This window comes from Neofelis nebulosa, chromosome 1, assembly GCF_028018385.1.
Source record: "Neofelis nebulosa isolate mNeoNeb1 chromosome 1, mNeoNeb1.pri, whole genome shotgun sequence".
Lineage (NCBI taxonomy): Eukaryota > Metazoa > Chordata > Mammalia > Carnivora > Felidae > Neofelis > Neofelis nebulosa.
The window spans coordinates 60,547,827-60,563,852 of record NC_080782.1 but is presented as its reverse complement, the minus strand read 5'-3'; the positions used below and the strand labels follow the sequence as shown (position 1 = coordinate 60,563,852).

The 16,026-nt window shown below is 42.9% G+C and overlaps 1 protein-coding gene across 3 annotated transcripts in view; it reads right to left on the bottom strand.

Moving 5' to 3' along the window:
* Nucleotides 1-16,026, bottom strand: part of DOCK2 (dedicator of cytokinesis 2) — a 417,694-nt gene that overhangs the window by 341,274 nt on the left and 60,394 nt on the right. For all 3 annotated transcript variants that reach the window (XM_058723143.1, XM_058723150.1, XM_058723158.1), the window contains exons 10-19: nucleotides 15,227-15,362; nucleotides 12,580-12,655; nucleotides 11,531-11,607; nucleotides 10,813-10,938; nucleotides 9,474-9,598; nucleotides 4,275-4,373; nucleotides 2,410-2,482; nucleotides 2,195-2,298; nucleotides 228-411; nucleotides 8-105 (exon numbers count right to left, since the gene is read on the bottom strand). In XM_058723143.1, coding sequence (XP_058579126.1) covers nucleotides 8-105; nucleotides 228-411; nucleotides 2,195-2,298; nucleotides 2,410-2,482; nucleotides 4,275-4,373; nucleotides 9,474-9,598; nucleotides 10,813-10,938; nucleotides 11,531-11,607; nucleotides 12,580-12,655; nucleotides 15,227-15,362 — 1,098 coding nt within the window. The remainder of the gene's footprint in view (nucleotides 1-7; nucleotides 106-227; nucleotides 412-2,194; nucleotides 2,299-2,409; nucleotides 2,483-4,274; nucleotides 4,374-9,473; nucleotides 9,599-10,812; nucleotides 10,939-11,530; nucleotides 11,608-12,579; nucleotides 12,656-15,226; nucleotides 15,363-16,026) is intronic.

Genomic DNA, 16,026 nt, shown 5'->3' with positions numbered 1-16,026 from the left:
CACTGACCTTTACCACTTCCTCTCCATCGACAATCTTCAATTTTTCTAAGTTTTCCTGTAGCAGCTGAGGCTTCATACGCCACTTAAGCAAACCCAGCAAGCCCACTGAAATAGAGTCCAGATAAGCTGAATTACTATTACTAGACTAAACTGTTCATTCAGGACCTTCCTGGACTTACACACATACACACGCACTACATATACACAACTCTTGATGGTTTCATTACCATTCTGGGTGAGCTTTGTGGAACACACCAGGGTGGAAATGGAGAATACATCCCGGGAGCTGACAGAGAGCCCCCCAACACTGCTGGAGCTTCGACTCAAGGTGGCCCCCTTGTTTTCCACATGGTGTCGATAAGAAGGAAGTGTCAGGTAAGCACTGGCATCCTCCATCTTCTTACTCTCCCCCTGGGAAAAACACCTTGGTTATTTCCCCAAGCCGTGGGTACATGCCCAATGCCACACAGAGTTTGAAGTGGCCACCTTACATATTGTAAGGTGCAGAGGATCAGAATTTAAAAAATCATCAGAGAAGCAGTAAATATCAGCTGGTATGGCAGGGCTATCTTTCCACAAACCAGGCAAGAACCCAAAGTTACATTAATGGAAAAAAGATTGACCAACCATTTGAAGGCTCTGTGGACTTCATTAACAGTACAAAGGGAATTTGAAGATTCCCCTGGCAGTTCATTGTGATTCCGCCTACATTCCTTGAGATCTTAACACATGGCCATGAGCAAGACAAGGAATCAGGTTAAAGGAGAAATTAACAGCAAAGGCACCAGAATCTGAAAGTCCTGGGATCTAGACCCTATTCTACCACTCACAAGTCTGTGTCATCTTGAACACATTGTTTGGATGTGTCTCATTTTTCTCGTGATTAAACCGACGATTAATCATATTACCTACTTCCTAGAAATTCTGAGCAGACTAAATGGGAATAATTCATATAGAGCTCTTAACAGAGTTGATAGACACCTAAGTCCCTTGGAATGTGGAAATGAATGATTAGAGGTAGGCATTATAGGTGTTAATGTTTATGGATCCCTTACTCTGTACTGGATACTGCACTAAGTACTAAGTATGCACTAAGTATGCTTTAGTTCATTCCATTTAAACCTCACAATTGCTACTGGCACTGTCGTATACATTGCTATCACTCTCGGTTTACAGATAAGAAAAGGGAGACTTAAGGAAGATAAGTAAATAGAAAACTGACTACAACTGGGCCCCTGCCTCCAGTGAGTTCACAATATGTTGGGAAAGAATGGCTTTCAAGCCAAGAACTACCTTGATGTGTCATAAATGAGAAGACAGTAGCTGTGCAGAAGAAGGGAGGTGTGGGTTTCCAGAAAAGCCAGAGAGACTCAAAGAAGAGTACCTTATAATGAAGCCTTGATGAGGCTATGCTTGCCATGGAGACCATAGGCAAAAGGATGTTTTCAGCCCCCAAAGTTGAAAAGCCAAGGACAAGAGTTGGATCCCTGTGCCTGTCCTGTTTCACAACCACATGCTTTGTCTCCAGTCAGGTGCTAGCATAGGCATCCTGCTGCCATAAGAGGGGTTGCAGGAAAGCATGTGAGTGAGATCAAGGCAAACCTCCCCACTTCTTAAAAATAGTCCAAGTCTCATGATGTAAAATAATGACGGCCGATATCTATACACCCTTTTATACACAGCCCTTCCACATGGGTCATCTCACTGGTTAGTCATAAATATTACCATCACACTTAAGAAAAAAGAAAACTGACACTCAGGGAGACATGTGAGATGATTCCAGATTTAGTCAGGGGCAGGATCAGGATCCCAGCATCTGATATGTTGCCATTAGCAATAGTGAGGCATCTCTCAAGTGTTTCTTGCTGGTCTTTTATATATCCCACAGGGCTCTTTACAGTCAATAGCCTATTCTGTATGTAACAATAACCTTTTCCACATATTCAATGTTCCATGTACCCATCACAGTTATGTTTACAGGAGTGGTCTCATATGATACTCACAATTATTCACTGAGGGCTCATAGAGAGGGAAACAGAGGCAGAGAAGTTAAGATTTTGCACAAGGCCACATGGCTGGTAAACCCTGGTGTGTGTGATTCTGTGGTCCCTGCTGTTAACCACTAAGCAATCCTGCCATCTTCCCTTGGATTCCTGGACCCTACTCACTGCAGAGTTAATCCAACTCATGGTACCTTTAGGACGACCAAGTCATGGCACCCATCTTGCAGAGTGGTCCCATCTTCCTTCATCAACTTCACATAGGACATGGCAAAGTTCTTTTCTCCTTTATCTTTAGCTGGAAATAGCATTGTGAGGTCAGGAAAGAAAATGACACATGGGTCACCCAGTTATCTCATTTCTCTCTCCTTAGAGGAGCTTCAGAGATGCCACTTGGTCAGGTACTCACATTCCAGGGATGACCGATGTCGAAACATGAATCTCAGATGGATTCTCTGCATGTCTTCAATAGGGACAGCCACCTTGGTAGGCAGAAACCAGAATTCAGGAGACAATGAGTTAAACAGCTTTTCCCACACCAGCACCCCCACCCCCCGCACAAGGCAGCCTGACCATTTAACTGAGAGAGCTGCATGCTGATTTATTATCCATCCATCAAGCCTGATGAACTGTAAATAAATTACATAAGAACTAGCTATGAAGAGAAAATAAAGTACCAAATGTAATCCATTTGGCAAATTGCATTCCTAGCCAATGAAAAGAGGTTCGTAAATTATAGTGGGTTAAAATGAATCTCCCCAAATTGATATAAAAGTCACATAACTTTAGCACAGGATTCGATGCACTGCACACTGCACGATGCACATTTTCCTTACACACTCCAGGAGTTCTGGCAATTGCAGCAGGGCTTAGCAAATTAACAATGGTCGTTACAGGGTATGCCTGAGGATTCTTGTTTATGAAAATTCATAAAAATGCTTAAATCCAATAATATTTTGGAAAACCCTAGGGCTCATTGCCATCCTTGGCTGGACAGATACCCAGATGTTTTTACCTTTGAAGCCACTGAGCCAAATCACCCACTCCTTGGTCACCCATTTCACTGCCCAGAGGGTGGTCTATTGAACACTTGATTGATACGTATCAGGCCTGGCCATGGACTGGCCACCTCCCAACACCTCACAGTTCTCTCCATAACTTGCAATTCAAGCCAAAGCAAAGTTTAGCTACCTGTGAGGAAGCCACTTTGATTTTTTAAAGGGACAAGTTTACACTGTAGAGATGACTATTAAAGGCCAAACCGATGTATACTTTGGGACACTTTCTGCTCCAGAAAATGAAATTTGAGCCTGAAGAGATCCATCATTTGTAATTTCAGACAGAAGAAAGGGATTTTTCTGAGAACCTCATGAACGACTGCAGTCCAATTCATTCTTTTGCTGTGAATTTAATGGCTACTCCAAGCTATGGTCATGTGATGTGCTGGCCCTGTTAATGTAAGGCAGAGGCCCTGCAACTCAAAAAGCTTATGGTTCACATGGGGAGATGCATATTTTAACAACCATCTGACAAGGGCTAGCAAAGGGAAATAACTAGTGTACAAGAGAACACAGAAAAGAGAAAAACAACTTGGCCCATCCAATAGCTTTCTGACCCTGAAGTTGGGTAGGTCATATTGAGGAGAGTGAATTTGGGGAGACCCACTGAGGAAAACAGGAATATGAGTGACAGGGCAAGAACCACTGAGCTCTGGGTAGCTATCTCAGAAAAGGAAGTTAAACGAACATCTTCAGTTTGGGTTCAGAGAACAGGGCGAATAAAGACTGCTACTAATTACAAGGCAGAGATATTCAAGCTTCCCTGTTCACTGAATTAATTCCAAACTCTTCTTCCAATGAATGATATTCCCTTCCACTTAGTGTGACAATCTGGTAGTGTGAGTATTTGTGATTAATGCCACTTTTGTCTGAGACATATTCCCAAGAGAATATCTTTCAGGCATCAAGTGGTCTTTTATAGCCTCACATTTGCTTGCAAGCTCTGTCACTCCTCACTGCTGAGTAGAGTGATATAACTTGGTAGGCTAGACACTGTCCACAAGAAGAACATATGACAATTCTCTAGTGGCTGGTCCTGGGTCAGTGAAGGGTGATCAAGAGAAGCAGGTTGCTCATGCTTTGGGCCACCATTTTTACTCCCTGACACACCACTGGACACACACTAGGGTATTGCTTCAGGTCTTAGGGAGGTGTTTTTTCGAGCCCCTAAATACATGTTTGCTGTTATCATTATTATTATTATTATCATTATTACCTTGACTGTTTCCATCCACCGTGGCTGTTTGACTTGATAGTACACAACGGACCGATATTCATTCATGGGCTTGTCCCCAGCTCCTACACAAATTGCATTCTGATCCAAGAGGGAAAAAAAGAGAAAACAAAACAAAACAAAACACTATAGAACTTCCATTTTCTGTGCTTGGGCAATTTTGGTTCCAAGGCCAACAATGGCCTTAGGGCCTTGGAAAACCCTCCCTTCACCAACCCTTCTGCCAGGTACCCTTCTAAATTACAGATTTATACATGAACATCCCTGGCCCCAGGAGTGACAGCTGCTTAACTACAGAAATTCTATTACTTGCATTCTGGAAACCATTGGAGCACACCAGGCGCTGACATGACTGACTTATTGTAAATGGTAACCAGCCTTGGAGTTACTGCATGCTGCCAGTCTTATTAATCCTATTTGTTTCTTAAATCTGAATGTGCACAAAGTTTACAAACAGGCTCAGATCAGTCAAGCAGCAGCTCATTCTGATGTATTTCTGATGCTAACACAGAAGCTGGGCGATGGGAGGGAGCATGGGTTGCAGACAGATACAGGGGCAGAGGGAGCCCCACAGTCACGGAGCATCTTCTAGTATCAGGCGCATGCCAAGCACTGGGAAATGGGCATTAGTCAGATATTCAACCTGACATGAGAGTTCACAGTTTTGCAGAGAGATCTTTAGATAAGCAGACAAATCACTAAATGCAATGTAATGGCAGACATATGTATTTATTACAGTGGAGCACAGAGAAGAGACACTTAAGTGTAGCCTGAGGATTCAGGGAAGATTTCTTGGAGGTGATGACAGTTGAGAATCTTGAAGAAAGATTCCAAGTTGGCTCTGAGCAGAAATGTGGGAAAGGCATTCCAAACAGAGAATGAGCACAGAGCAAGTATACCTTACAGGATATTTAGTGTTTGCCATAAAAATCACATTCAGAGTAATAAGGAATATCTGCTAATAGAGTGTGCTAGCACCTTAATTCTATCTCTTTGTATTAATTTTAGCTGTCTGGCCCCAAAACAAGATTTTAGCTAGAGTCACCCAGAAAGGGTCTAAATGTTTTATACCAGACCAACAGAATTTTATTTACTTCTAGTCCCCAGAGATGTAGGGACAAAAGGATTGATTTTAGAGCCCCAGGCTCCCTAATTGCAAAACTGTGTGTCTCTGGGCATTTTTAGGATGACAGACTCCTTGCCTCTTACAGATTCCATCCAATTCACCAATGGATCTACCACCACCACCAGGCTAAATGATCCAAACTGGCCACATGCAAGCACTTTGGGACCCCCAACAAGAGAAGCTAACTTGTGGGAAGTAGAGTCCTGCCTCTCTCCCTGGAATTCTCCCTCTTTACTTCCAAGCTGTACGGCAACAATGATTGAGGGTACTTGCAACTCAACTGAATCCATTTCAAAATAAGGATATAGCATCCTTTCAGAACTTACCTCTAAGAACAAACAAACAAACAACAAAAAAACCCAAGAATAACCAGTGAACTAAAAATGAAGAAAGACAACTCTATTGGTTTTCAATGGAATGAAGGGAATGAGGGCTTACAGAAATTTTTGAGGCACTGACCTATAAACATACTTTCAAAGTTTTTCTAACCATTTAGAGAGTGCTTTTTGTCCAGCATTATGCTGAACCCTTCATACATACTACCTCACTTAATCCAATCCTCATAACCACCTCAGATGATCACTGCTATTATCCGCGTTTCAACACTGAGTAAACTGAGGCCCTGAGAGGTTAAGTCACTTGCCCAGAAAGGTAGCAGAGCTAGCACACATCTCGACCCACTAACTCTCTGTCCAGTGTTCCTTCCATAACAACCTTCCAGCCTCCCATGATTTATATCTAGTGACATTTATGGGCTTAGAGTTTCTGTAGCTGCAGTGAATCCCATGTAGCTTATAAAATCTGAAAATACATATATATCTCTGGTGAAAGTAAAATTGTTGTATGGTGAGCAACTGAATTCCAAAAAACTATCTTGATGGTAAAAACTTTTGATGGTCTAAGGCTGTAGAAAGAAGTTTCAGTACTACTCTGAGAAAGGCCTGAGACCCTCACTCTCAATACTTCCGAGATAAAACTGAATGTTTCCACATGTATCAAGAATCATGACCAGGGACTGAGCCTGGTTTTAGAGAAAATATAGATTTGTAAATGTCTCAAGTAAGCCTGTTCAATAATTTTCCCCATTGCCCACCCCCATGGTACCCAGTTAGCAGTAAGAACTCCTAGTAGATTTCAGGTTACTTGAAGGCAATCTGCATAGGAATCAGGAAGCCTGGGAGCTTTAATGCTGAGTTAGTCTTGGCAGACACACTTCAGCCTGAAAAATCAGGCTCCTCACACAGGCTCTGTCTACCTGACAGTAATCACCTGAGGAACAAATGACACCATGGATGCAAACGCACTTTGAGAACAAGAGTGCTCTACACCAACAAGGCCACATGCCAGGAAGATGCCAGTGAGCAGCCACAAGGCAAGAATCAAACCAGAAGACTACTATACCTTTCTAGTAACTAATTTTAATGAACACTTACTATGTAGATCACCTTATTCGATATTCACAAAAGCAAGGTGCAACTGCTGCAGTCTCTGATTCAGACAGAAAATTGTAGGCATAGAGAGATGATGTAATTTGTTCAAGGTCATCCTGCTAATCCAGGCTACACTGGGAATTGAGCCTGGTTGGCTGGCCCCAGAGGTCATGGCTCAACTGCTATACTATTCTGTCCTCTATGCCTGCCTCTACTCCCGTTGGCTAGCTGAGCTCAGAAGAGGACAGGTTTCTCAGCCTGGCATCTAAGCCTTTTTGCTTCTCCTTAAACTTGCTTCAGGCATCCATCCTCATTGTAGTGACCATCTGACTGCCTCAGTTCCTGGTCAGGGCATCAACTTGCAGTTGCTCGCCCTTCTCTGAATGTTACCCCCCTTCCTGTTTCTGCGTATTTACTGCATACCAGGTGCCTTACCCTTACCATTTTGTTTAACTTGCAACCCTGTGAGGAGGAAATTATGACTCCTCTTTTATAGACAAATAAACCTTATCCAAGATTATACAGCTACTAGGAAGGGAGGTTGGGATTTTAACTTGATCTATTTGATCCCAGAGTCCACTGCATTAGCTTTTCTGCTATGGCCCCTCCTGTAAAAGGTTGCTGAGACCCCAAAGTGGGCCAAGGACACGTGTAACTTACTCTGTCCTCTTGCCCTGCTCTGCCAAGGGCAGTGTGCACTTGCAGCGGGAAAAGAAATAGATACCTCTGAAGGCAACTGTTTCCACAGGAACCCACCAGTATCAAAAGTATTTGAGTGTGCTGCCTGACACTTAATTAGGCAGTAATATTTATTTCTGCAAATAAAGAAAGAACAGCCTCCCACAGGCTTCCTTAGCAATTTTCAGTAGTCAGTCAACTGAACTCCCCCATAACTTCCCTAATAGAGGAAACTGCAAATTATCACCGTGCCCCATAGTTACCTCTCCATTTCAGCCCCTAGAATACCTGCTTATATATTCATCTTTGATGAGCGTGTTTGCGCAGCCTGGTCGGGTGTGACTGGAAAGGGTGGCAGCGGTAGAAGAATGGTTCAGGAGCAAGATTCGATGCCTGCATTCCTGCTAAATGTTCCTTCTAATTTGTCCTTTGACAACACTGAAGGTGAGCATATCAGTGTTTTTAAAAATGAAGCTGAGGTTTAAAAGTTCTTCAACAGGTAGTCAGATAAAAATAACTTCAAAGCAATGGTCTATACATTCGTGAAATGCAATTTCCCTTTCAGATAAAAGCCCTCCGCTCTTCTTTTGTGATCTTTAGAGCAAAATGTCTCTCACTTATTTTACTCTTCAGAACCAACAAGAAGAGGATGATTTAAACACTTGGATTTTTGCTCAACTAGATATTAATTAACGGGGCCAGTCTTTACCAACAAAAAAGACAATTGGGGCTTTCTTTACATTTAAAAAATAATTATTAATCTTCCCAGAATTTGAAAGAAGCGGTTATTAGCATCATTTTTTGATATAAGAAATAAACTGGAGGATTTCTTTTAATGGACAGGCATTATAGTGAAGTATTTAAGAGGGCCTGAAACCTGGAACCAAACCCCATCCCTACCATATACTAACTTTATGTATGTACTTAGAAAAGTACTTAGTACTTATGTACTTAGAAAAGCAGTTTCACTTGAAGGCTTAGTTGCCCCCACCCCCGTAAAAATGGGGATAATAATGGCAATGCATCATACTTATCCCAGTGCCTGGCACGTAGTAATTCCCCTGTGAATGCCATTTATGTTCTTAGGTAGAGGGTAGAAATATCTGCCTGAGCCCCAGGCCCCAAGGCTAGAGCAGATGACTTATCAATACTCAACGCCCCCACGGTACTATGCTATCTAATCACCTACTGTGGCCTAAGAGGAATATTTGCCCACGCTGAAACTGCTGCTGAGAGCTGATTTTATTTTCAGCTCAGTACTCCAAAAGGAGAAATGGAGAAGCAGAGCCCTCCCACACACTGGACACAATTGCTGACAACCTTTGAGGAAATATAAGTAAATAAATGTAAACACACATGACAAATATTATATAGGACATATGCTGTATAAATATTTATAGCAATGTGCTTTGCATTCTTGAATACACTGTGTTGGCCCTCTGGAGACCAATTTACGAATAAGGCTTTCCACCAGAATTCTAGCTGAGCACTAGGGAGTTGGATTAAGTGTTGGGAATGTCTGTTTTGAGGCCATCCTGAGTCTCCACACTAGCCCAAGGCTCTGTATTGATCCTTTTTCTTGTCATGAATTTTGCCTGAATAAACCAGCTCAAGTTTCAATGTGAACAACATTTTAACAGCAAAAAAACTGACCTATAAGCTGAGGTCAAGCAAAAAAAAAAAAAAAAAAGGAAATAGAAAAAAGAAAAAGGGATTATGAAAGGAGAGAGACAGACATTGAAAAACTGCTTTGATGTAAAAGACAACACGATACAAGGTCTTACTATGGGCCAGTATGCTAACCAAGCTCTAAAGGTGTAGATCATGTTACTCAAGGCATCCCAAAGGCTCTTGGCAGTTAGCAGATTGGGATGAGAAAAGCAAATCTTTGAGAGCAGAAGCACCCATGGTGGCCGGGGCACCCGGGTCAGCAGCAGGGGCCCTTACAGGTAGCGTTTTGCCATCCTCTGCACACACACACATGATCACTTCAACATTCCTCTGTGTGGTCTTGTTGTACTTGTCAAAGTCTCCTTGTAAGAGAGTGATGTAGATGTCGTTCCTGACATCCCCTGCAGGCAGAGGGAGAGAGAGACAAGAGTTGGTGTCTGTGCCGCAGGAGAGACACTGACTGGGAAGCACAGGGAGTGGGGGCCTGAGAGGAAGTGCCCTGCCTTGACATCTACTAATGAAATCAAGATCAGACATGCTTGAAAAAAGCATTGCTTCCTCATCAGGGAGGCTGGGAAGATAGGTAAAAACGGAATGGACAAACGCCAGGACATCAGTTGTAAAAAGGTAGGCGGGATGGTCAAAATTGGCTGTTTTTCTCCCCATTAAAATCATTTAATTTCCATCCTCTAGTGACACCTTCTGGAAAGGCAAAGGAAAGCTCCAATGGAGCTGATCTTGGCCTGTGAATAGCAACCACAGTCAGCCACACAATCTTTCACTGTGCAGAAGATAGAGTGCCTTTTCGAGTCCCCAAGGAACACGGAAGGAGGGTCAGGAGGTGTTCAGGAATGGGGGGCAATCAGAACGGAAAGCCCCACAGGGGAATGCACAAGGAGTTGATGTCACAGGTAAAGCAGGTCCAAATGAACCACAGGGCAGGCCCCTAGGGGACCGCTATACACTGTGGGGAGGAGGAGGAGTAAGTGAGAGCAGCTATGCATGCAAGTCTAAGACGGGATTAAGATGAAAAGGGAAGTTTCAGAAGAATGTTATTATATCATATCATTTATTTATTTTTTTTATTATATACACGTTCAGAAAATGTTAATAGCAGTTACTTCTAGAGACAAAGATTTGAGGGAGCTTTTAATGTTTCACTTTATACCCTTTCATGCTATTCTAACATTTTACAATGAGCATGGAGTCCTCTGGTAATAAAAAAAAAATAGTTTAAAAATTTAAGAGAATGACATATCCTCCCCAAAAGAACAGAATTATTCAATGTGTAGTAAAGTAGAAAGAATGTCCATGATAAATTATTAAGTGATAAAGCAAATCAGAGAACTCTATATAAAGTGTGTAAAGTAATGGTATATAAAGCATATGAAGTGTGATCCCATTGTGAGGGGGAAAAGTACATGTGTGTATATTTATGTGTTTGTCTTTATTACGTGAATGCATGGAAGATTTTTGGATATACAAAAATCATTTCCAGTGGTTACCTTCAGGGAAAGAAACAGAAAAGATGTAGTAGAAAAGTAAGGAGTTGACTTTTTAAAGGGAAAATGGATGTGACAAGCTAGATCTCCCCCACCCCAGGAGAAGGCCAGACCTGGCATGATGATCTCTGGGAAGCCCAGCTTCCTGGCCACCACAGTAGTCCTATCCACCAGGTGTGGGTAGTCCTTGCGGATCTGAATGATGTCACCCACAAGCATCTTCATGGTCACCCAGAGGCCTGGAAGGGAACGCTCACCATGAAGAGGCAACTTCAAGGTATTCTCGTCTCGCTGCCCCCACCCCCAACCCCCACCATTTCTCCCCTTGAGCTCCTTTTGGAGGACACCACTGGAAGCAGAGAGAAACAATCTCAGAAGCAGTGACCCAACCCAGGAGGAAGGAAGGTGGAAAGCAGATGGGCTCTGGAGCCAGACATCTGTGGGTTTGAATCCCACTGGTGCCTTCTAGCAATGTCAGCTTCTGTCAAACTAACCCACCTCTCTAAGCCTAGCCTCTGTAAAGTGAGGTAGATACCACGTATCTCACAGGAATGTGGGAAGAATTAAATCAATTAAGGAGATATATGAGAGTGCCTGACACATAAGAGATAGGATATATCAGTTCCCCTCTTCCTCTAGGCACTAGGACATGCCTCCCAGATTCAGGAGATGTGGTTTCCATCTCCATAGATCACATGCTTCCATTCTTCACAATGGTCTGTCTAGAAGGAAGGCTATGTTTCCCAGGGTTTAGGATTTTGAACTGTTTTCCAAAGAATCAAGAGCTCCCAAGACAGAGCCCAGTCCACTGGGCACATTGTGGCATTTTACCTTGCCCTCCACTGTCTCCCTTGGAGGCCGTGACTTTGCCCAGCAGGCTATGGAGGAAGTCATTCTCAGCTGTCACTCTGGGAAGGAAAAGAAAGCACAAAATGCTTATGTGGCGCTGTCAATAAGGTCCCCACCTTGTGGTTCCATGTGTTCCAGAAAGTTACCCAGGCCCTCCATACACCTTAGGTGAAAAGTGAGACTGCCCATGCCAGCTCAGACAGCATAGATGCCATCAGGAAATGCCACAAAGCAACATGGCTCAGAGATTTGGGAACATCATTGCTATAAGTAGAGGCCATTTTTCTTTCCCTAGGAAGACTCTTGGAAAGGAAGGATTCCCAAGTCCTCAAAAGGAACATCTGTTCAGTAAGGTGGCAAAGGCTTTAATGAGAGTCACTGACCTCATCGCCAATAACAAAACACCATACTCCCTGGACATCCTTGGGGTAACAGAGTAAAGACAACATTCTCAAACTGGAGGTCCTGCTTTCTTACAGACACCTTTTCAGAGCAGGAAAAGGACATTTACCCTCCTCACTACCCTCCTCTCAAGTCATGGATATTTCCATCCGTGAGAACCAGGTGACGATTCCCTGTTCTATGTTCTTGATATGTTATTGCTTCACAGAGTCATGGTTCTTGTATTACTTGTAATCAATGCATTAATCTTTTGTTGATTATTTAATTCCCCATCAATTCCCCAAAATATTCCCCAAAATATATTTTAATTCCCCAAAATATAAGATCCAAGAAGACAGGCCACGTCTATCTTATTAACCACTTCATGCCCCATGCTACTGCAGTGCCCAGCCCTCTGCCAGATGTCAATCAAACTCTGTCAAATACAGAACAGTTGATGAACGAATATGTGAAAAGCAGGTTGGTCTCAAGTGCCTTGGCACAGAGACACACTCGTTCTTTTACTGCCCTCCTCTTGGGAGGCCCAATGGGCCCATCGCCAACTCAGGGAATTACAGCCTACTTTCCAGCAGCCTTCAATGAGGAAGAGTGTGGTTTAAAAGAAGGGAAACAAATGGAAAATCTCTCACGGGTGAAAAGGAATGAAGTGTTGCTTTTCTTCATCACTCTCTGCTTTCCCCTTGATGATGTCTGTTATGTCCATAACTAAAAAAAAAAAAAAAAAAAAGAAAGAAAGAAAAAAGAATTAATGACTTACACGCTCCTGCTCCCAGGAAGGGATGTCAATGGGATGAGACTATAGGATAAGAGAGGTTGGGTCAGAAAGTCTTAAAAAGCAAGCAAGCCAGAATCAGACAATACTCAGACAGCAAGGGTTCATAATGTGTAGCACCTGGCAAGCACTTCTGGGAAAAGCAGGTTGGGAGGTCAGTAGGCCACAGAAATATCCAAGAGACTGTGGTTTAGCCGAAGCCAAGAGAAAAGAATCAGAAGAGTGCCTATGAACTTAAACAAGCAGGACTGGATTTGACATAGATATATTGGGTGTCTACTGTGCCTACAAAACCCAAGCACAAGGACCCCCTATGGGACCTGAGAATCTAATGAAATCTACTTGCTCCCTTTTCATAAACATGCTCATATGCACGAACACTTAACTGCAGGATCTTTGAATCCTGCAATTCCAGAGGGATCTTGGACCCTCTGAAATTTCACCTCAAATTAGCCACTAAAGGCCCATAAAACCAAGGTGAAGAACTCCTGAATTAGAGAGGGGATTATAGAAATGGTGGTGAGGGCAGGGGAGGGGCATGGAGAACAGCTAGTCAAATATAGCCAAAACCCTAGTGACATGAAATACCTCAAACACTTCAAGCCCATTAAAACTGTCTGGATAATAATCAGCCAATGACTGCATTTAATTGAAGAGGGGAGTCAGGGAGTTGACAGAAGGAAGGGGAACTGTTATTTGAATCCATTGTCCACTCCTGTGATCAACAGACACCCCCCCCCCCCAGCCCATTCTCAGTGAGCATGGTTTGGGTGTAGCAATTTCCCTCTGGCTCCAGAGTTGTTCATATGACTTGTCCAGTCAGAGGACCACATCCCCATGCCCAGAGTAAGTGCTTCAGGAATGAGCATGTTGTCTACATTTATGTTCCTGGGGCTTCTACTAACCAACGGGAAAGAGGTGTTTTCTTTCCGCTAGATTACTAAACTGGTAAGATGCAAGCTTGGAACAGATGGCCCACATTTTGCCAACTAACTGGACAGTCACCTTCAGAATAAGTCAGCAAGAGGACATAGGAGCTGAGAGATAATGAGATATAAATTCAAGTTCCTGGATCCAGCTATGCCTGAAGCAATCTATGCTTGAATCTTTCAGTTACATCAAATTGCTTTCACCTGAAGCCAAAAGAGCACGCAGACTACAGATGAGGACAAAGGCACGGTTTGAGGTAAGGTTGAAGAACCCTCACTGCCTTAACAGGGACACTACGATGTCAGGAATATCCCTTATATACAATCAGCATTTCAGAGCAGGGCACAGATCAATCGGTCCAAGTCTCTCATTTTGCAGATAATGAAACTAAGTCCCTGGGCAAAATGCTTGCCAAGGTCACCTAACTATCTAGCTAGCAACAATGCCAGGCTAAAAAAAACCAGTTAGGTCATTATAAGCTAACTTCATCTACTCCACCACTTTGCAAGCAGTGCCAGGGGACTTGTTGGAGAGCCAGCTGGTTTGTGCTTACAAATCGGGGTATCTTGAACGAAGAACCTGAAACACAGGGTTTAGAGATGATACAGAGGAATTATAAATGGTACATGATTTAAAAAGTATATTTTAGGAGCACCTGGGTGGCTCAGTTATTTGAGCATCTGACTGCTGATTTCAGCTCAGGTCATGATCCCAGGGTTGGGGGATCGAGCCTGGTGTTGGGTTCCACACTGAGCCTGGAACTTGCTTAGGATTTTCTCTCTCTCTCTCCTGCTGCCCCTCCCCCCCCCCCCGCTCTTTTGCACTTTCTCTCATTCTAAAAAGCCAAAAAACAAAACAAAAAACAAAAAAGCATATTTTAATAAAAAGAAATAAAACTGGCATATAAAATAGCTGTTTTCACAGGTATTTAAATGGTCTTCCAAAAAGTGTACTTTAGTTTAAAGTGGGCTAATTAAAAGAAAATATATTAGGTAAATAATAATGCAAGTTATAGTTAAATATAACAAAAACCATAAAAGTGGTTAAAGAATGATGAAGCCTTGGAAACCCCGAGAGAGAGCTAAGGCTTGGAGAAAAATGAGGAGGTGAGGCTGCTCTAAAGCAACCTCATTTGGTCACACCAACTCTCCAAACGTCCACTTCCATCTAGAATTTAGATGTGTGGCCAGTGACTCATTCTGTGTAACTGCATTTCCTGTCCTGGATATTTTTTAAAAAGTGATTTGTGCCTCATAATTAGATCCCACCCGAACTGTTCCTCCTTCACCACGCTGGGGAGCAAAGGCGCCAAATGTTCAGACTGCAATGCTCTCCCAACACTCTGCTGCAGACACGAGGAATCCATTATTCACTGCCTTCATCATAAATCTAGATTTAGCCACCAATTATTTTTATTTAGTCACCAGAAATGTAGATATTAGGAGCTGTCTGGTATAAATTTTTTTTTTTTTGGTGGGGAGGGCAAGAAGGAGAGGGAAAGAAAGAATCTTTAAAATTCAGCCATATAAAATGTGCACTCCAGTAAAAGTTACTGGTGTGTAGTATGTCATTACCTGCAACCCCAAAGGGCCGTCTCAGTCCCTGCGTGCACTTCTTTGTATTAGTATCCTTGAGATCCATCTTCCCAACTCGGACTATTTGACAAATCAAGTAAATTTTATCCCTGTTGAGGTCTTTGTTTCCAAGGTCCTGTAGGGCAGGAAATTAATAGTTACCATGTGTCTAAAGAAGTAGAAAAGGAAGCCTAGTGATAGCAAATTCTGGGGCAGATGTACTTAGCACTTAGTGTACAAGGACCAGTCATACAATTAGTCACAGGAAAGGCTGAAAACAAGACAATACACCCATTCCATAGATAAGAACTGTGAGTTTTAGAAAGTTCTAGAAAGGAAACTGAGTGACAGGTCTCTGGTGTTCAATCCCCATTCTTCAATTTCAAACCAATGAGAAGAGGATAGAAGTACAATATCAGTCATACAGGCAACATTTCCTATATGCCAGCTGATGGATCCAAAATAGCTTTTGCTACAAATGACTTCATTTGTCTCATCACCACTCAGCACTACTGAGGGAGAAGGCCAAAGGAAGAGGGAAAGCTCCCGATAGTTACATTCACTGAACACCTGACGTATGTATATCAATCAGGAATGGGTTGTTGTGGCACAAGTAATCCCAGCATCTCAGAGCTTTATAAGACAACAGAAGTTTACTTCTAGCTCCGGCTGAATGCCAAATGCAGACAGCTGCCCCCCACCCACTCCTCTCCCACCTTGCTCAACTACCCACCCTGGGCTAGCCATCTCCTCAGAACAGGTGCTTCCACTGTCCCCACAGCAGGGGAAGGAAATGTGGC